This window comes from Aptenodytes patagonicus, chromosome 5 (assembly GCF_965638725.1).
Source record: "Aptenodytes patagonicus chromosome 5, bAptPat1.pri.cur, whole genome shotgun sequence".
In the NCBI taxonomy this organism is placed as follows: domain Eukaryota; kingdom Metazoa; phylum Chordata; class Aves; order Sphenisciformes; family Spheniscidae; genus Aptenodytes; species Aptenodytes patagonicus.
Genome location: NC_134953.1, coordinates 20,658,680 through 20,679,569, shown reverse-complemented (window position 1 = coordinate 20,679,569; position 20,890 = coordinate 20,658,680). Strand labels below are relative to the sequence as shown.

The 20,890-nt window shown below is 38.7% G+C and overlaps 1 protein-coding gene across 2 annotated transcripts in view; it reads left to right on the top strand.

Annotated features, from left to right (window-relative positions):
* SORCS1 (sortilin related VPS10 domain containing receptor 1) overlaps positions 1–20,890 on the top strand; it is a 312,215-nt gene that overhangs the window by 174,086 nt on the left and 117,239 nt on the right. For both annotated transcript variants that reach the window (XM_076338969.1, XM_076338970.1), the window contains exon 4: positions 17,891–18,049. In XM_076338969.1, coding sequence (XP_076195084.1) covers positions 17,891–18,049 — 159 coding nt within the window. The remainder of the gene's footprint in view (positions 1–17,890; positions 18,050–20,890) is intronic.

Here is a 20,890-nt window from a genome sequence, read left to right as displayed (position 1 = left end):
CTGAATTTTAAGTAGGCAGATAAGTTCTGTTATAGCAATATTCATACAAAAATCCTGCAATGCTTTGCCCTGGTTTGGTTCTAGTAACTGTTATAGAAGGGCAATTAACTATAATGTCTATTGTGCAAGAAAGCCTTCTTGCAAGCTCCACAGCTGTGTGACTGCTAAAAGCTTTAGCTTTTCACACTATTAAAAAGCCAAGGAGCAGTATAGATTGAACTTCCCATCAGGATGTCTCTGGAGACACAGACAGTTGACTTTCTGTCTTAAATAAGGCTCTATTTGGAGGTGATAACATTAAAACATATAACTTGCTGCAGTACTTCTGCAAAATCAGTGCTCTTAAAAAAAAATGGAGCCTACTTTTGTTCTCATTAATGAAACTATGCACTGGGTGATGAAGATAGAACGGTATAGCCTCAGTTGGTTCAACCTCTAATTATGCCATTAACTTCTAATCATGCTCTATTAGCCTCAGTAGGCTTTTGCACCAGCGGAAGTTCTCTTTTAAAAGTTGGTTTTCTGTCTGTATTGGACTAATTAATCATGCCTGCCATGGTGGTATATGAAGTCAAACCAAGAATGCTGACCCTTTGCTTTAGACATTGTAAATGTAGATTGGATCATGAATTGAAGGTGGGGCAGTAACAAAATCCCAGCAGATTGATGTATCATACTCATTTTGTCACTTTTATTTAAAAGCTTTGAGGAAATGACTTGTTTTAGAAGAGGGCAAATTGCATGGAAAGAACAGGGAAAGACAAGAGGGTCATGGAGGAGAAGCATCAGCAACTCTGGAACAGAGTAGTAGTAGGATAAGAGCACCTTACTTTCTACATTGCCATCTGTCTAGGATGTCATAAGGTACGTGCAAGGAGGGAAATGAGACATGGGGCATCATTTCCTCATGAATATTTTATCCCTCATACTCTTTCAACATCTCAACATGACCCACAACAGCTTTCAGGTACATGTGTCTGAATAGGCTCAGGAAGTCATCTCCGTGAAAAACAGCTATACTGAGTCTTTGTCAGCTGAACAACGGTGCCCTTGCTTAATGCGAGCTTAATGCTCACATTAAAGTTGGTTAGATATCACAGGTGGTCTGTGACACTGTAGTTCCATTTGAAACCCAGCATTATAGTAACCAGAGGGTAATAGCAGAATTGAAAAATACCTGATAATGAAAAAAAGTGTTTTGTGTTATTGCTTAATAGACTGCACTGAATTCCCTTATCAAAAACCAATACAGAAAGAGAATTATTTATTGTTGGAGGTGGAATTCTTTTCAGGCACATTCGGTATGGAGAATTTGAGTTTGTCAACTGCAGCAACAAAAATAAAAAGCCAAGCTAACAACTTGCAAGTGGATGCTAATTCCCCAATTGTTCATGGAATATGATTTGAAGTGATTACAAAATTAATGCATTAATACTAAAAATGCTTTGGAGAGAAGCAAATCAGATAAATGTGCATAAAAAGAACTAGCTGTAGACATAATTTGTGAAGCTGTGCTTTATTCTCAGAGGGAAAAATTAAAATTAAACTAAGGAGAAATTTTAAAGAACATTTCAAAATGACCATGTAAGAAACCAAAATGAAACAAAGCAGGGAGCTTCAGCAAAGACAACGTCTAGAGACTGCTTTGGAATTAAAAGATACAGAAAGTCTCATGTCATATATTTATGAAAGGAGCACTTGCTTATGTGAGTAAGGAAGAATTCCAGCTGTATGAGCACATACCCTGGATAAAGAAGACTCAAAGCCTGGAAGCAGGTAGATGGTAGAACAGAACTGTGTGCCATTAATCTGAAGAGACTTTATACTGAATGGTGAGAATTGGAAAATTAACAGACAAGGTTGGGAGACTGTGCTGTCTTTGGTGCTTTCTCCTCTAAGTGCATGCTTGTCTCTTTCACGGTAGTTAGCAGAGAAAGAACCTACCCTCCACTGTCCTCATTCACAGCCCAGAGTCTAAGCTTACCTTTCCCACATTGCACCAACTTTGCTTGTAGAATCTTTGATTTTTCTGTAGTAGTCTTTTGAAATTAACTTCAGTGGCACCGGAGGACAGGCTCAACGTGCTGCTTGAAATGTTTGGTCTGGTTTAGTGAACCTATTTGTTAAAATTACAGGGGATTTCATTGCTCACTCTTGCCACTGCCAGAGAATGCACCACAAAGTAGTTTTTTTCTGGTTTTCTTCCCCACTTTGTTTTGATGACCATCATAGGGTAGGAAAATTATCCTGATTCACACCCTCAAGCAAGAGACTTCATTCATGCTGAATTCCTGTCCCTGCACTCATTTTTTTCCGTCTCCACACCTAAAAATCAAGGAGTAGCAGCACCAAGTGTACCATGCCAAAGGTTATATTGATCCAGCAAATGTATGCTCAGCTATTATCATCATCTGTTGCATAGATGTGTGTTGCAAGATAGATAATTACTTGAAAGCAATTCCATTTAAATCTAGTCAGAAAATATCACTAAGAACCATTAGATTGTATAGCCGTGTCCCAAGAGAAAAGAGACGTAACTCTCAGTGCAGGAACTGTGGTGCCAACTCTCATGATTTTGTCAGGAGTCTTATGATATGTGTCTTTTCTAAAGTTGTCAGCTGGTAGAATCAATTCTGAATTGGAAAGAATTTAATTTTTTGTTAAAATGAAGTTTCTGGACTTCCGAGTTCCACAGAAAAGCTTTAAGAAGTAATGTAAACATTACCTAATGAAACCCCCTTTCCTCACCCCAAGAACAGCCAAAAGGTAAACAAAAATTGTAAATTATATGAGATTTTTATTAATGACTTTTTGGAGCCAGATTCTTGTTTTTCAGGTAGTTAAGTTTGAAAATACTGTCTGAGTCTTTATAAAATATATGAGCAAAATAAATGAAAAAAATTCTTCCACTAGCTGAAAAATAGCATTTATTTTTGCAGACAATTTAGTAAACTTACTGCTTTTTTTACTGTATATAAGTTGTCATTTTCTTTCACATAGGTTCCCTACAATTTCAGTGAAAAAGAAGTCTGAAATGTGAATTACTTTTTTCCAAAATATTGGTAACTATCATTAAAAACTGTACTTTTACTTCCCCCCCCTTCATATATCTTGGGGAACAACTGAATACTCCAAGTTCTATCTTGTTATACTTTCTATTAAGGTTATACTTCCTTACTTTCAGAACACGAAAGCAGCAGACAGTAAAGGATCTGATACTTGCCTCAGACGGGTATAATGTCACCAGCTGCAATGAAGTCAGTCCCAAGAATTTTGCCAGTTAGGGCAAAACAGATGAAGGAAAAATAGCAGTTTCTTACCAACCCTACCTGATTCAAGCAGCTACTATTCAAACTTATTACTGGGTTCCAGCGGTTCATAAGCACTCTTCTTGCTGGAGGCACCAGTCCCCACCTGAGAACCGACGGACTGGTTTAAATGCTTTGGATAAAATCAGCCATGTTTATTGAACATTTTCAGCTGGTGGTTTTTAGGTGAAATGAGATGAGAGCATTTGCAAGGAATGGAGGGATAAGAACCTTGTGCAGAGAGATGGAGATGAACAGGTACAGATAATAATGTCCTTGGGACCAGCAGGGCATCTCTGCCCACAGTCTGAGGTGCATGTAGCTTTGTGATATTCCCTCCCCCTTGTTTCTTGCCTTTGGGTATGCTGCAAAACACAGGCAAGAGTAAGAGCCTCCGAAATATTAAACAGCACAGTGCCACACAGGTGCCAGGGCTGGCCAGAGGCAAGTGGCATGGCTTGAAATGGTTGGCTATGAAACAAAGTGTTTAGTGAATTGACCATCTGTCCAAGCTTGGCATAACTGTGATATAGCAGAGACTATCAGCAGACCATCAACATTGCTATTTAAAATTGTTTACTATGTTAACATTTTTTTTAAATTCATGGCTGCAACTTGTCACCATTCCCATCTTTTCTCTCACTTTTCTGAAATATCCCTGACACAAGGAAATGGATTCCACACTGTAATGGAGTTGCATGTGGTAGAGGCAGGGTGAAGGCTGGGTAGATCTGAAACGGATCTTTGAGTGAAAGATGTTCCTGCCCATGGCAGGAAGGTTGGACTAGATGATCTTTAAAGGTCCCTTCCAATTCAAACCATTCTATGATCTCTAGTTATCATTGCATGCACTGTCATAACACTGAGGGTGCAAGAGGTCTCTTTGTGCCAAAAAGTTTGAGGTGAGACCATGGTCTTGTTGCCTCTTGTGGCAGCATTAGAGTGTAATGTTCCTCCCTCCTACCCCTCCCAATTGTTCTCATTTGCGGAGGGCCGAGAGAAAGCAGGAGACAATTTATTCTTCCTCTGTTTTAAGGGCTGAAAAATGTACAATTTCCTTACCAGTCAGTCTATTTATCCTGATTCCAGTAGCCAGTCTGGTATTACTGTTCCTCCAATTGCACCTCCTTTTCCATGCATCTTCCTGTCTACCATAATAGTTGTGTCTAGGTGAGTCTGAGTCTTTCTTGTAGTGGCATAATTATCCTTAACGCAGCATACTTTATAGAGCATGTATACAGCACGTATATATGTCTTGGGATAGAGACTGACTGAAGACAATGAACCACCTGAGAATATCTCTCCCAAGAAGAAAACCTTACTGTAGGGGGGTATGAAAGAGGTGTATCCAGGGGAAATGGAAAACTAGGCATCACATAGAAAACAGGGGCATAAAAAATGAATATCATGAGAAACTCTCTTTATAGTGAGCTTTATTTATTTTGGACTAGTCTCCCTGTAGGCTTGATAAAGGATTCATGCAAAGATTTGAGTGTTCATGAGGCCTAATAAAAATAAACAGACCAGAAACTCCTGAAATGATAAATCTCTCAGGCCATGTAAATTCCTGATTCCCTGTAGCCGGGGGCTGAAACTTATTGAAGAGCTGCCTGGCCATCAACTCATCCATCTTCACAATGTATTAGAGATTTTTCCTGCCCCAGGCTATCCCTGTTTATATCCCGATAATGGGGTACATCCCACTGTCTATATGCAGTGAACCTGTGTCTATAAACTTTACAGCTCAGGGTGTATCAGTCACCTGTGCTGTTAGGCTGTTTTCAATGCCTTTCAGGATTAAGTTTGACGTACTTGAAGTTCAAGTACATTTTAGGGGATATCACAAGAAATAGGAAAGAAAATCATGTGGATTGTGAGTTTATCACTAACTCGCCCTTCAGGGAAAAATTGCTCCCTTAGTGTCCCTCTTTTCCTTGTCCCTTTTGTAGCTCTGCTTAGGTTACCATACTTTTAGGCCAAGAGTCTCCTCTTGCTTTCATTAGGATTAACGACCCTTAGGGCCCACTCTTCGGGGCTGGAAGATGCTATTGTTTGTAATACGCCTACAGTGCAAGTGGCTTCTTTCTTGTTGTGCCATTGATTGATTAGTGGAGTTTGTCCAAGTAATTTTCCCTCTTGATATGTGCACTTTCCTTCTCTACCACAAAGTTGGTGTGAAGATTAACTAATTAATCTCATGAGATTCTTTAATGACAGGAATGCCTTACTGAGCAACAGAACAAAGTACAGGCAATATGTATGAACACAACTCATTCCAGATCTCTACAAAGCTGAGGTTTCTTTTCTCCTCTGAGCAAGTAAGACTGTAAGACTGTCTCAGCTTTATTTTTTTTTTTCCCCTGTTCAGTACAATGCAAAACATCTGTTGCAAAAGAACAGATGATTAATAATTGAAACTAGATTGCACTGTCCAAAATAAAGTGCCTATAGTACTGTAGCTTTCCTGAGTTTTTTGTCTTTATTTCTTTATTTCTTCTCAAAATATAATAATCAAATACAATCGTTGTTATGAGTTAGATTTTATTCCAGAATGGAAGTTTCTACTGTGTTTTACTTAAGTTTTAAGGAATAGATTTTCAAGCTGTTTTCAGTGATAAAGATTTTTATGTCAAATGTATGTAAAAGAAGAGAAAGCAGGGTGTAATAATAATGAAACAGGAATAGGAAAATTTAATTCCACATCAGGCTACTAAATTAGACCCAAATGGGCTGTGGAATGAAGAGATAAGAATCTAGAATTTGATTTGAGGGATATTTGAAAAACCAAGAAGCTTAATCTTTTCATGATCCTTCCCCCAGAACTGATTGCTCCAGAGCTAATGTTTATGCGTGTGATTAGAAACTGAGCCTGACGAATTCTATTTTCAGCACTGCTACAGGATCACGGCAGGTGAAACTAACCTTGGTACTTTGGGCTCATACAGCACTTCTAGCTTCCAAAGCTCTTGCTAAGTTAAGATGGACCTTTAAGTTAAAAGGAATGTAAAATTGAAGGTGTTTTTTTTTGTTCTAAAACTGACATTATAACCCCAGATATTTAAAATTAAGATTAACACTGAATGGAAACTAAACAGTTTCAGATTGGATAGGCCCAAAGAGTTTGTGGAATCTCCATCCTTGATGGTATTTAAATATTGACAAGACAAGGTCCTGAGAATCTATCTGTACCTTTGAAGCTGGCTCAGTATGAAGCAGAAGTTTGGAGTAAAAGACCTCCAAAGGTCTTTACCTACCTAAATCAAATAATTTAAGTTATAAATCACTTTATAATTCTAGATAAAGCAAAAGTAGCTCTGAAACATCCTGTGGTAATCTATTAAGTTATATCAATGAAAGGTTTTCTTTATTGTTTTTAGTATTACATTTCTATTTTTGCATAAGGATGATGCAAATAAGTGTTTGCTTCCTTTTTCACAGTCCTCATTAAGACACTAGGTGTGTTAACTCAAGTAAGGACAAAATGTAGAATCTTTATTTTCATTTAATTCTTTACTAATGGAAGCTGCACTTTAGAAAGCTAAGATTTAAAAAGTGATGCTAATCTTCAGGGATTCCTTTCTCCCCCATCTCGTCTTTTTTCTTCCTTTAGGTAAAAGTTATTACTTCAGAGCAAAGGCATATATTTTAAGAATTCACCCTAGCTGCTGGGATTGCAGCTTACTCTTCTGAAGGTGAAGGACTATGTTTTTCTCTGTTCACAGTCCAGCCCACAAGCAGTGAATCAGCAGCACACAAAAAACCTGAAGATGTGGCAACTTCTTCACCTTTAATGGAAAAGAAGTAGTTGAATCTTTTCAGGTCTAGTCCAAGGTGAGGCACTTTTGAGAATGGGGCCTCTGCCAAAGCTCAGCCACAGAGAGAAAAGGCTGTAGGTAGCAAGCTGTCCACTTGATGAATGTCCCCACACTGATGAGCTGCGAGTAATGAACCGGGCTGTGTGTGGGTGCACTGCCCTCTTGGATTCTGATAGAAACAGGATCAGTCCCATCCCACTTGGTGCTTCAGATGTTTTTTGAACTGAAGTTCAGAGTAAGGAGTGGTTGTTATTGTATGTTCTCTCTTAGGAAAAATCTCCCCCACACCTCTGGACTGCCTTTGTATCTCCATTCATACTGAGTAGGATTAGCGGTGAGAACAACTGAATCACATCTGCACAGATGTCTCAGCCTCATGTTTGCTTTTCATGAGTCCGTATCGCATTGACCCAACCCTATACCTGGGACTTTGGTGGTATGAAAACTCAGATAACGTGGAGAAACCGCATTAAACTGGGATTAGTCAAAGTAGAGAAAGCTGAGCAACAGTAACAGCAATTGTTCATTAATACAGTTAATACATTAATACTGATTTGGGTTTGCTAGAGAAGGTCACTAGTACTTATTCACTGGCATTCAGACACCAGTCACATAGTGATGAAAATCTATTGTTGTGTACCATGCTTGAAAAAGAAATGTTGAAATGAAAGCTGACTATTAAGATTATGATTATCACTGAAAATCATAACAGTAGTTGTAATTCTGGAAGTGTTCCCAAACACGAAAAAAGAAGTTTTTGTTTAACTTGAATGTTTAGATATTGAGAGAATTAAAGCTTTTTCTTTTTCATTTATTACAAAATATTAATTATTTCAGTCAATATGGGAAGGGCAAACAGTGAGCTGCAATGACCTTTTATTCACCTGGAACAATCAGAAGTAAGTTTTTTAAAGCTCACAGTTATTAGTCAAAAACTTTTTACAAATTATTAATAAAGTCTATTAAAAAACATCTGGATAGGACTCCAAATATTGTGCTCAACCAAAAATGGGCTAGAGGCAAAAAGCAGAGGATTAGACAGGTTATAATATAAATGTTTAAGGCCATATTTTTCTTAAATCCCATAACAGAAGGAAGACATTATGTTCAGCCAAGGTAGCCCATCAATGGTCTTTTTCAGCCCATAGGGTAACAGGACTGGTCTAGTTTCTAGAAATGTAATTTTAAAGCGTGTGTTTGCTAAGACAGCTGGTGTTTTCCATTTGATGCTAGAGGAATATTCTTTAAAAACAGATGAAATGTCTTTTCTTGTTTATTTTTTTTTTTCTGGTTAACATATGTGTGTGGTGGGGTTCGGTGGCTTTTCAGTGCTCTTTGCTTAGCCACTTATAAGCATATGCTGTAAAAATGAGTAAAATCTCTTATACTTTTAGTATTCTAAAACCTTTAAACGGGATACTTTGTGCAGAAGAGCTACTGACAGCTCATGCATTTTGTGATAACTTCCACATGTAGATTGCATGCTATTTTCTGGCTATGTGTAAAACAGGGAGGCAGACATATTCCTAAGGTATAAATTTCTTCTAAAATTTCTCCTCTTCCTTTTGAGATTGTTTTGGACTTTCACTAAATAATGGTATTATTTTGTATAACTGAAGAGGCAATCAGCAGATTTTTGGAAGTGACTGTTTATGTCCCTGTCTGAAGCTTGGAGTTATACAGTGTTTCTTTTATTTTTGTAAGTTGTTGTTGATACATACATTCACTTTTTCTGTCTGGTAAAACAACCCCAGATGATTCCCACAGATAATAAAAACCAGAACTTTCATTGGCTGCTTTCTTTTGTGGTCACTTTTGGCCTATAATGAACTTCACTAATACAGAACAGGTAAATGGATTATTTTTTCCAGCCACTAGCCAGCTTTTTATTTCAAACCACATTCATCAAGATGCCAAATGCAATTCTCAACAATTCTTCTATTAGGAACACTGTACAATCCCAGCTTTCAAAAATATTGGCAGGTGATAATTTTTCTCTCTTAAAAGATAGACGTTTGCCATCTAGTATTCTGCTGACAAGAGATTGTCTTATCGCTCAATAAGCACTAAATCTTTCATGTGTGCAAACAAGATGAATTCACCATCTGAACCTTTCACCACATCATTTCTCTTACCTTTAAACAGCCAAGATTTGAGGAAGATGGTAGTATCCTATCAGTTATGGACATCCTGTGGGTTCTTGGGGGAAATGATGCTAAAGATTCCACTGCCCAGATCTGGATTGAGTCTGAATCTGAATTACACTGTCTAGTAATCATAAGTATAGTTTTATTTGGGGGAGACTTGGAGTATGTTACCCTCCATATCAGCAAAGTACAGGCTGGTTTAATGGGTTTGGGTTATGCGTCTTTGTACGCATAAGAACCTTTTTATTCTTAAGTCACTGAGTTATAGTTGCAAAATAACTTGTTCACAGACCTTTTCCTTGTATTAAAGTGGTCATTTCTACTTATTTCTGAGACCGTTCCAACCAGGTCATCATTCAAAGGCAATATTAGGTTTTTTTTTCCAGTGTTGAAAGTGTAATTCTGTCACTGAAGTCTTTTCTTGCCCTACAAAATTACTGCACTTTCTGAGTTAACAAGAACTTCTGGCAATAAAACACTTCACAGTGCCTTGATTGAATTATTGGCGTATTATTTTAATGGTGTCTTAATGAAATTGCTCAGCAACTAACCTTGTCTTTTAGTTGGCATTAGAGACAGCTTCAAAACTGTCAGCTCTAGCTCATTTCGTGTTTTCATTTAGGTGCTAATACTGTTAGCTAATTTATTTAAAGCAGAGACTTGGGCCAAATTTTGGTGGCATTACTCATGAGTGCAGTTCTACAGCAGCTGATGTTAGCCCATGAGTAAAGCTTGTTAAACTTCGCAAAGGCTTCAGTCTTCTCTTTCTCTGTTAATATCCAAATAAATGCTTGAGTTATTTCTTTTTGGTAGTTTTGTCCCTAATTTATCTGCTCTTGCAACCACAGTTCCTTTCTTCAGCTTGTTTCATTTTAATTCTTATTCTAGGTCTTGAAAAAGCTTAAGCAATGAGCTAGTTCGATTAGTTGAAAGCAGGGCACATTGCTTTGAAATGCATGTGTGAATTGCTGAATCTGGATGATCAGGTTCTCTCTTTTCACAATCTTCATGCCTTGTAAATGGCAATCCAAATTCAGAAGTTATATGTAAAGTGGCAGAAATTACATTTCGTTATGCTGGGACTCCATAGCACTGGAGTGCTCTTGCAGTCAGTTACCATGTGAAAAAAACCAAACCCCACAACCCTCTGAAATTATGTAACTGGCATGCAGAGAAGCTGGAAAAAAATGTAAACGTTTAGAGAATTTAGGTAGGGAATGCCCTGCTTTTGTTAAGAGTAGGACATTTCTGTTCTTCCTTGCTGATTTCCTCTTTTGCTGTACTCCACACCTGTTTTCCTGTGAGAAATGGTCCTTGTTCCATGTGGGTCACCAGTATTGGGTCTATGCATGAAGCATGTAATAGGTGAGGAAGGTGAAGGTTCTTTTAGTAGGTTTGACCTGATTTGCATTTCATCCCTATTTCTGGTCAGGTGATATAACTCAGATCTGTTGATACATTAGAAGTGAATGAAAGAACCTGTGAATCTATGAAATGTGTTTGTATTTTTTTCGTACTGTTCTATTTCACTGATACTATGCTCTTTCCTACAAAATGTTAGAGAAAAGTTGGTGCAAGTGGAGATAATGAGGGGCTAAAATAAAAGATTGAGAGCAATTCTGGACTTGTTTTGACTAAACCACTGAATCTAGCATTCAGGGCAGTTGCATAAGGATCACGATTCCTTCTGTAGAAGCACAATCAGAATCCTCTTGCGAAGCGTTCCTGGGTTTCTTTGTGAGGATAGCAAAAATCCACATAATTGTCAAGGGCAATCTGCCATCAGCAGAGTTCGCACCAAAAAAGGGGTGAAAAAAGTGTGGACTGTTTAAGATCTATAAATTATGTTTTGTGTTCATTTGTCACTTCTAGGAAAAGCAAATCAAGTTTCTCCCTTTTCAGGGGGTGGATGATTAATGGATGCCTTGCATTTGGTTGCAAAAGCCTGTGTCGACTTTATTGACTTTTTTTACAGAGAAAAAACCCAAACTGTCTGAAGGATCAGGAAGTGCAATGTGTGCTTGCTGTGCCTGGTGTGACTAAGCAGATTCTGATCATTGCTGAGCACTGATCTGAACAGAGAGCAATTACTTTTGCTGGGGAGAAGTAGAGACTTGGCTTATCCTAAACTATTTTTTGTTTAACATAAGGCAACAATAAACCAGACCAGAGGCGCTCTAAGGTTGGTCTCCCTTTACTAAGGGTTTTTGCTGGAAGTGAGAGGCAGATATGTATGCCTCTCTTTACTCCTGTGTTAATAGCTTTATTTTGTAATGGTGGAATCGGAGGTCATTTAAAAACTGTCAAGATAAAAATGATGGGCCCAATTCCTCACATAAGAAGTTGCTAGATCAGCCCACCCGAGCTGATAATGTTGTTATCGTTTATCATTTTCATTCACTCACCAGTGGCATAAGTAAAAACAGCCATGCTAAATCAGAGTGAAACTTAACCGATCCCACTCTCTGTTCAGAGAGGGAAGTGTCAGATCAGGGCAAATATATAATGATATTTTCCTATGTATTTTCCCAGAATTCAGCAATCTGTGGTTCAGATTCCTGTGACAACAGTGATATTTTTGAATTGATGGATTTTTTTTTTTTTTTTTTTCTCCAGGAACGTTATCTGTTCATTTTTCCTATTCATATAAACTTTTGACATCTACAACAAACTATAGCGAGGAGTTTCATGGTTTAACCAGGCAAAAAATCATAGAATCGTAGAATGGTTTGGGTTGGAAGGGACCTTTAAAGGTCATCTAGTCCAACCCCCGTGCCGTGGGCAGGGACATGTTCAACTAGATCAGGTTGCTCAGAGCCCCGGCCAACCTGACCTGGAATGTTTCCAGGGATGGGGCATCCACCACCTCTCTGGGCAACCTGTTACAGTGTTTCACCACACTCAGCGTAAAAAAATTTATATCTAGTCTAAATCTACCCCCCTTTAGTTTAAAGCCATTCCCCCTTGTCCGATTGCAACAGGCCCTGCTAAAAAGTTTGTCCCCATCTTTCTTATAAGCCCCCTTTAAGTATTGAAAGGCTGCAATAAGGTGTCCCCAGAGCCTTCTCTTCTCTAGGCTGAACAACCCCACCTCTCTCAGCCTTTCTTCACAGGAGAGGTGTTCCATCCCCCTGATCATTTTTGTGGCCCTCCTCTGGACCTGCTCCAACAGGTCCGTGTCTTTCTTATGCTGAGGGCTCCAGAGCTGGATGCAGTACTCCAGGTGGGGTCTCACCAGAGCAGAGTAGAGGGGCAGAATCATCTCCCTTGACCTGCTGGCCACGCTTCTTTTGATGTAGCCCAGGATACGGTTGGCCTTCTGGGCTGTGAGCGCACCTTGCTGGCTCATGTCCAGCTTTTCATCCACCAGTACCCCAAGTCCTTCTCGGCAGGGCTGCTCTCAATCCCTTCATCCCCCAGCCTGGATTGATACCGGGGGTTGCCCCGACCCAGGTGCAGGACCTTGTATTTGGCCTTGTTGAACCTCATGAAGTTCACACAGGCCCACTTCTCCAGCTTGTCCAGGTCCCTCTGGATGGCATCCCGTCCCTCTGGCGTGTCGACCGCACCACTCAGCTTGGTGTCATCTGCAAACTTGCTGAGTTTGCTCGATCCCACTATGTCATTGATGAAGATATTAAACAGTACTGGTCCCAGTATGGACCCCTGCGGGACACCACTTGTCACCAATCTCCATCTGGACATTGAGCTGTTGACCACTACCCTCTGGATGCGACCATCCACACTGGACAGTCCACCCATCAAATCCATCTCTCTCCAATTTAGAGAGAAGGATGTTTTGGGGGACCATGTCAAAGGCCTTACAGACATCCAGATAGATGACATCCGTAGCTCTTCCCTTGTCATGGCCTCACCTGTGTTTTTTATCTCACTCCTGATAATTTCATTTGATGCTCATGAGTTTTGTATTATGACAGAGTGAATAATTGTTCTCTAAGCATTTCCAGGCCATTCATAGTTTTGTAGATTTTGGTCAAATTGCGTCTCATTTATCTCTTTTTGGAAGTTGAATAGTTCTTTTATTTGCTGCTTGTATGAAAAATGTTTCACAGTCTTCTTCGATCAGCCTTATAGGTACTCTGTGTTTTCTACTATAGCCTTTTTTTTCTTAAGATGGAGGATGAAAATAGCACCCAGTGTTAAAGTTGTGGGAACACTTTACAGTGGCCTAATAGCATTATTTGATATGCTGTTTAATTCTTTCCTAATAATTCCTACTACTGTAATTGAGGTTTTTTGATAGGATCTGAGGACTGAGCTTCTATTTTCACAGACCTCTTCACTGAAACCCCCAGACTCCTTTCCTGAAAGGAATTATCTACTCAGAGCCTATTGTCCTGACTGTTACGCTGGGATTGCTTTTCTCCATCTGTATTTTTTTTTTTCATACATCATCACTGAATTTCACCTGTCATTTTACTGCTCAGGTACTCAGTATTGCGAAATCCTTTTACAGATCTTCATAGCTGGCTTTTGTTTTCATCATTCTGAATACCTTATTGCCATCAGCAAACTTTGTCACCTATCTTTCCTTCCTTCTTTCCAAATTGTTAATGAATAAATTGAACAGCACAAAGCATCGGGGAAATTCCAAATGAATGCTTCTCTCCATTGTGGAAACTGAAAGATTTTACCCTAACCTTTGATGCTGATCTTCTAACCATAAGTTAATCTATGGAAAGGCTGTTTATCCCATGACAAATTCAGATCCTTTGGCAAGGGAACCCCTCAAAAATCCTATTAGACTTCATCAGCTAGGTTGTCTTTCCCTACAGGCTCTAAGAACCTGGATAGATTTATGGTGTGATTTTCATGTGCAAAAGTCATTTTGATTCCTCAATGATGTCCAGAATATACTTGTCCAGAAACCAGTGTTACCTGGGAAAGCAGTAATATGTTGTATTAGGCACTGTAGAAACAGAGCAAGAAGATTGCTCCTTTGAGGAGCTCACACTTAAGGAAATCCAGCATGCTGTCTACAGTGAAGTCAGAAATTATGAAAATAGTTTCTTTCTAATCTCTTATCTTATATATTCTTAGATATTAAGGTTTATGATTTCTAAACTTAGATTCACTTTGTTATTGTTGCTGGTTTTATTTTCCATGCTTTTCCTGTTCAACACATCTGTGTCTGCTTTTATTTTCTGTATAAGCAACTGCATCAAGTCAATGGGTAGTAGACTACTTCAAAGCAGAAATGGCCTTCATTTATTTCAAAGAAAATTCTAAAATGTATTTACTCTGTATTTCATATGCTGCAACAACAAAAACATTAAAATTAATTGTACTTTCCTTCCTTTCTCATTTATGCTCCAGGCAACTTAGGCAATAAAACTAAGCTAATGTGGCTGCAACTACATTAGCATGTAGTGCAGCTCAGTGGAAGTGGGTTTGTAGAATGAAATGGTTGATGTTGAGATGACATCTGTCTGCAATATGGGCATTTTGGAGGCAGAGGGTCTGACTTTAGAGTAGTGCTAACCTGATACTCTGAGCTAAATGTCCAGTAGTGGTTGGAGCACGTTAGATGCACTCCTGAAATGTATATTCTGGTTTAGTTTCCTTGAAAGGGAATTCAGTTCCTGTGCTCTGAGATCACTGTGGTGTGAGCCAGAACATAGTATGTAAGGTTTTGCTCTAGAGATTTCCCCCCAGGATTTGGGGGATTCATTTCAGAAGCACACTCTTGGTCTGATCTGAAAGGTTCATATAGATACATACAGTATTTCCCTCTTGTTTTGGCAGATTTTTCATACAGGTATCAATTTCTGCTTCTTATCCAGTAAATACTATATTTTGGGCTTGTAACCGATTATTTACAAGCAGGTGTGTTGTAATTAAATTTGCTTTTCTTATCTTATAAGAAAAGTGGTGCTCTGACTGTGATGTGAGTAGTGACTGCTTAGTCAACTCTAGCTTTTTTTGTTTTATGGTATCTGTGCAAAGTGATTGGCAATGCAGGGTGCAACAGTGGAACAGACAATGCTGTCCCAGTGCTGAAAGTTGGTCTCTTCATTAACAGTCTGACTAGTGGCTAGAGACTCATCCATCAACTCCCTCCCCTGTCTCCAACTCTCTGTATGCCCTTGCATAAATCTGCAGCAGTTCTGCACAGCTCCGCCACATCTAAGACACTATTGCTATTGGCATATGTAGCAAAACTGGTGGGTCCTGAAACACTTCATATGTACAGAATGGCTGGTTATCACAATGCAACAGCTAAGGCTTCTGGAGACCGTAGATACCTGAAAACACAGTAGTAATAGCCCAGGGTGGTAGTTAGCAGATTAAAGTCAGCAGTGCTGGCAAGTCTGTTTAGGCACTTAACTTTTATTGATTGAATGAGGAACTAGGTGCTTCAGTGCCTCAACAGTTTGTCCCTCAATTCCCTTTCTAAGAAATGGAGATAAGAGCACTTTCACACTTCAGAGGAGTGGCCTGACAGAAAATGTGTTAAAGCAGTGATGTGCTTGGATGTGACAGTGAAGAGGTCAGATGAGTTCCTTGTGCAGGTAGGAGGAAATATGTGAGACTAGAGTGGATCTTGATTAACAACTTGCCTTGGAGGCACAATCCAAAGTCAATGACAAGACTCTTATTAACTTCAGGGAGCTCGGATCAAGCCCATTGATTTGTGCTTATTTCTGCTCTAGTTGCTGTAGTCCAAATTAATGCTGTGCTGTGATATTTTCAAATACCAACATAAACAAAATCCACTCAAGAAGGAAGTCATAAAAATGGCGAAATCATAATGCTTGAATCATAATACTGAATTGATAGATGTTAGCCGTAGGATCATTGTCCCAGAAATTAGTCTGGTAAGAAAAAAGAACCGACTGATAAACATCACAATTAATTTTTGGGTTCAGAAGCTGTATAGGCTACTTAGTGACAGTAGATGATCTATATATTGACGTTTTGATTATTAATGCTTTCTCTGTATCTTCTATCATGCAATCTTCAGTTTAGAAGTCACATCAATTATATGCTTGATGGATTTGAAAGTGTTAAATGAAAATAAGAATGTTTAATTCTAATAATGCATGTTTTCATCACAAGATTTCAAAAGTAAATCAGAGATACTAAAGGAGACTGTACCTTTATGCTATAATGGAAACATTACCCTATTTTACATTAGAGATACAGTGTGGTAACGTAACTGGTCTACGATTACTCAGGATATTAAAGTTCAGGGATTTTGAAGAACCCCAACTTCCAAGTTACAGGCCAAATTGTTATGCTACCAAGGGGTTTTCTAGAGATAGATAAAAACTTCTGGCAGTTACCCAATAATGAAGGACATTTCCTATGTAGATTATATGTGTATTTACACCTTCACATACAAATAGTTCTTTAGCATCTGGTGTCTATCAAGACTTACGGAGCCTTATAATTCATAGGTAGTGAGTTAAGTTATATCTAATTCTGCCTGCCTAAATGAAAGAAAGAGAAGGAAATGGAGTGTGTGATTTTTGCAGTGCCCAAACTCAGAGGAATTTGCTCTGAGAAATGCCAGGTATGGATCTTTTCATTTCAGGCTTGTCTAAGAACAGATCAGTGTTTGCCATTTGCAAAGCAACAGCAGCACCAGTACTTTAAAAAAAAAAAGAAAGCTAATGATTCAAGGCTTTAATACCTTTCCAGGCAAATATTCTTCAGAACTTTTCATGTTTGTCATTCATGGTGCCTCATTCCCATTTCTTAGGGGTATTACTTTGTTGCTTGCTGAAATACTGGAATGATCTCTTTCTGCTGCTCAAACCTATATATTCTCTCATGCAGAGACACATGAGAGGAGTATCTCATTATTCTCTCTGATTCATCAGCAATGCAGACCAATTAATACCACAGTTAATGAGGAGAAGTAGCTACTACAACAGCAAGCCGTATATCTTCTGTCACTCCTGAACTAACACTCTTGGACAAAGCTAGGAAGCAACTTTACTATGCGGAGATTATTTTTGATACACTACCAAATCTATAATTCACAGCGCCATAGAAACTGGAGATGGAAAGAACCAAGCACGTTATCAAATGTGTTCTCCTGCCAAAGCAAGACTGCTTGTTGCAGACAGCCAGGTTATAACATTTCAGGCCATGAAACTGTCATCTTCTCTGAAAATTCTGCCAGAGTCTAACAAACCTCACCATTAGAGATCATTCTGTATGTCTCTCTCTCCTCTCTCTCTGTCTTTCTTTTTTTTCTTAACACCTAACTTTTTGTCTGCCACTCCAATAGATCATTCATGAAGACCCTAGCAGCACACTGTGGCTGTCTGGTAACTTAGTAAGTTTGCACTCTGGTCTTACAAATTTCAGGTTTGTTTTTTTGGATAACCTAAGCATAGCTTCGTTTAGGTCTGTTTTAAGTAGTGGTAAAGTCATTCTACCTATTTGATCGTATGCTATGTGTTTATATACATAGCTGAAATATATTGTTTTCCTTACTGAAAGATTGGCTATGCTTAGTTTTGACATTACATTGAAACATTTTGAAATAGACATATTTAATAAGCTTATTTGAAGTTCCTAGCTGCTTACTTATTTTTCCATCCAACTTCTCTTCACCACTGTATTTTCATCTTTCCCTTCCATATAGATTATGCTGCTGACTGATCCAGAAGTTGAGAGCAGCTTATTAATCAGTTCTGATGAAGGGGCCACCTATCAAAAATACCGTCTGAACTTCTACATCCACAGTCTGCTCTTCCACCCCAAGCAGGAAGATTGGATCTTAGCATACAGCCAAGATCAGAAGGTAAGAATCGTTGGCAGCATTTTGCTTTGTTTGCTTAGGAAGAACCTACAATTTCCCCATCTCTCTACATAACTGCTGCAGAACATTCAGGACAGTCTTTGAGGTGATACCAGGACAGTCTTTGGACTGAAATACCAAACTGGTATTTCCAAGCAAGAAACATTGAGTAAGCCTCAATGTAAAGGGCAAAGTAAAGGACACGGGCACCTACTGTGTTCTTGGGGCCTAGCCCTCTATGACTGACCTGACAGTCTGCATTTATTCATCAGTCCTTTTGGCAATATCATGTGACAGGCAATGGGCAGACAAGACAGCTAGGATCCTTCACGATAGGAATAACAACCTCTAATGAGGCTTTTTGTCCTCTTATTTAACACTTCTCTCTCTCTCTGGAGCCTAGCACAAACTCCAAGAACAGTATAAGACACTCCTTGTTCCTATTTGGTTGGCATATTTTCAAGTAGCCTTTGATTTTCTAAGAGAAAAGTGGATCAATTTCCTTTGAAGTCCAGTTCCTTCAGTATAAGTAATCCATCAACTGAATAAATATGCTGTGAGATATGCCTTGATTTTTTGCTGCCTAACTTGAGACAACAGAATGGGACTTGATTGTAAGAGACCTCATTGTTAGAACTTTTTGAAAATCAGACACATCAATACTCACAAGTTAGTCACCTTCCAGTGAAGGACTTTATAGAGCTCTGTTTAGTTTACCAAAAAGCAGATAGAAGGGAAACTATATTGTTGTGCATAAATATCTCCATGGGGGAAGACAAAACATATGAGTAAGCATTTTGATCTAGCAAAAAAACTTCTAACAAGAAGGACTCCTGCCATTGGCTAGGAGTCAACGGCAGATAAACTCAACTGTGAAGTAACTAGCCATTGGAGCAAACTGCTCTGAGAAATGGCGGATTTCACATCCTGACATTTTGATGGTTTTGAATAAAACTGAAAAAAGAACAAAGCAATTTGCTGAGCTCCCAACAAGGGTAAAAGAGTGAAATATCTTTTCATCTAGTATATAAGCCTTTATAAAAAGTAATTTAGTGGTCTCTTTTTGTTTTATATATGATGAATCTGTGAGAATCTGAATCTAATCAATAATCAAAGTATTGGCTGAAGTGTTCAGGTTATACATTAATGTAAATATCAACATAAAAGTTTGAATTCTGTGATGTTTTCCATCTGTGTATTTGAATTCATTTTACAGACATTAAGCAACTAATTTTCCTTTAGCCTAAATTAGGCTTGTTGTTACTATAACTGTAAGCCTGAGATGATAAAGGCATAAGCAAGCTAAATAAGTAGGTAAAGTCACAAAATGGGAATTTTTTTAATAGAAGTTCAGTCCTGTGCTTTAAACTCAACACCAGTATCCTTCCAGGACTGTAGCTTAATATCCTTCCCAACTATGAGGAATGCATCTTGCCTGCCTAATTTTTCCTGTAGAGTCAATTGCATGCAATATTTTTCACTCACCCTTCTCACAGCATTTTGTAGGGTGTACTGTGGTTATAATCTGTTCAGAGGAAGGAGCAGATTAAATTATTTCTGGGTGTTCAGTATGTAATTAGACGAGGTCAAAATGTTTCCTTTCCCTTGTGGCTGTTGAATTCTCTGGGCTGATATGAAACTGAACAGAATCTGTCTTTTAGGACCCATTGGAATGAAAGTTACTGTGTGTTAGTAACAGGAAATTTATTACATGAGGATCAATGAAACTTTCAGTGCTAAATTTGTCAAATAAAAGTAGGATATAGTAGAAAATGAATTGCAGCTGTTGTGGTATTCACCCTGCTCAGGAAATAATTCTGAATTAGAGTCCATACAGCTAATGCTCATCTAATTTATGGTAGATGGCTACCAGCAAGTATATTGTCACTATTCCATAGCAAACTCCCACTCTTCTATAGAATCCTAAAAAACAATCCGGATATGAGAACAAAGGGCCCTTTTGTGCGTTAACCTGAATTTATGGGGTTGGTGTCGGAGTTGTGTGTATGGGGTGTTTTGGGTGAGAGGCTGCAAGTTGTACGGTAAAATTTCTTTGTGTTACGGCATTAATTAGCAAATTGGATAACTGTTGGTAATTCAATACTGTAGTTGCAAGAGAAAAATCATGTAGCACAAGGTCTGTAGATCTGTACCAATTAACTCTAAAATAGAATTTTAAAAGTACTTTGTATGGGTATGAGTCACAGGCCTGGTTTCTACTTTAAAGCCTAATGGATACATTTTCTGACTTCAACAAGCTTTGGCCAAGGACCTTAGAGGGTAACCAACAGGCAAAGAGTATTAATCAGCTTGGACTAAATTAAACATAACTCAAACTAAGGGTCAAGTTCAGCCTGTGGCTAAGTGTAAACAACTCCCATTGGTTTCATGCCTGTATATCCAAAGGCAGAATTTTCTCAGAGTAATTAAGAGGTCCTGCAGGTATTTAGATAATTGCAATGGGAGCTGTGGGGTAGTTTGGAACAAATGACACTGCTGTTTGCTGTTTCGTGATCTCATGCTAAGGTCGTATTTAAGGAAAGAGAACCCATTACTCCTTGGATTCCAGCCACTGTGTGCACACTGGCTAAGAGTCACCTGAGGAAGCAAGGGAAACGTATCTGCATGGTAAGGAATTTACATTTTGATATCACTGACTTTGATGCCACTGACTGAAGAGGCTGTGAAGGTTTTGTTGATGGGGGCCATAAGGAGTAAGTTGGATTTTGACCAGTTAGGATTGTCACAGTCATTTAATTTTGCTGTTGACAGTCAGGAGGGAGGTGAGAATCAACTAGAAAACATGTTTACATCCTTCTAGCAAGCCGTATCATTGTTGTCATC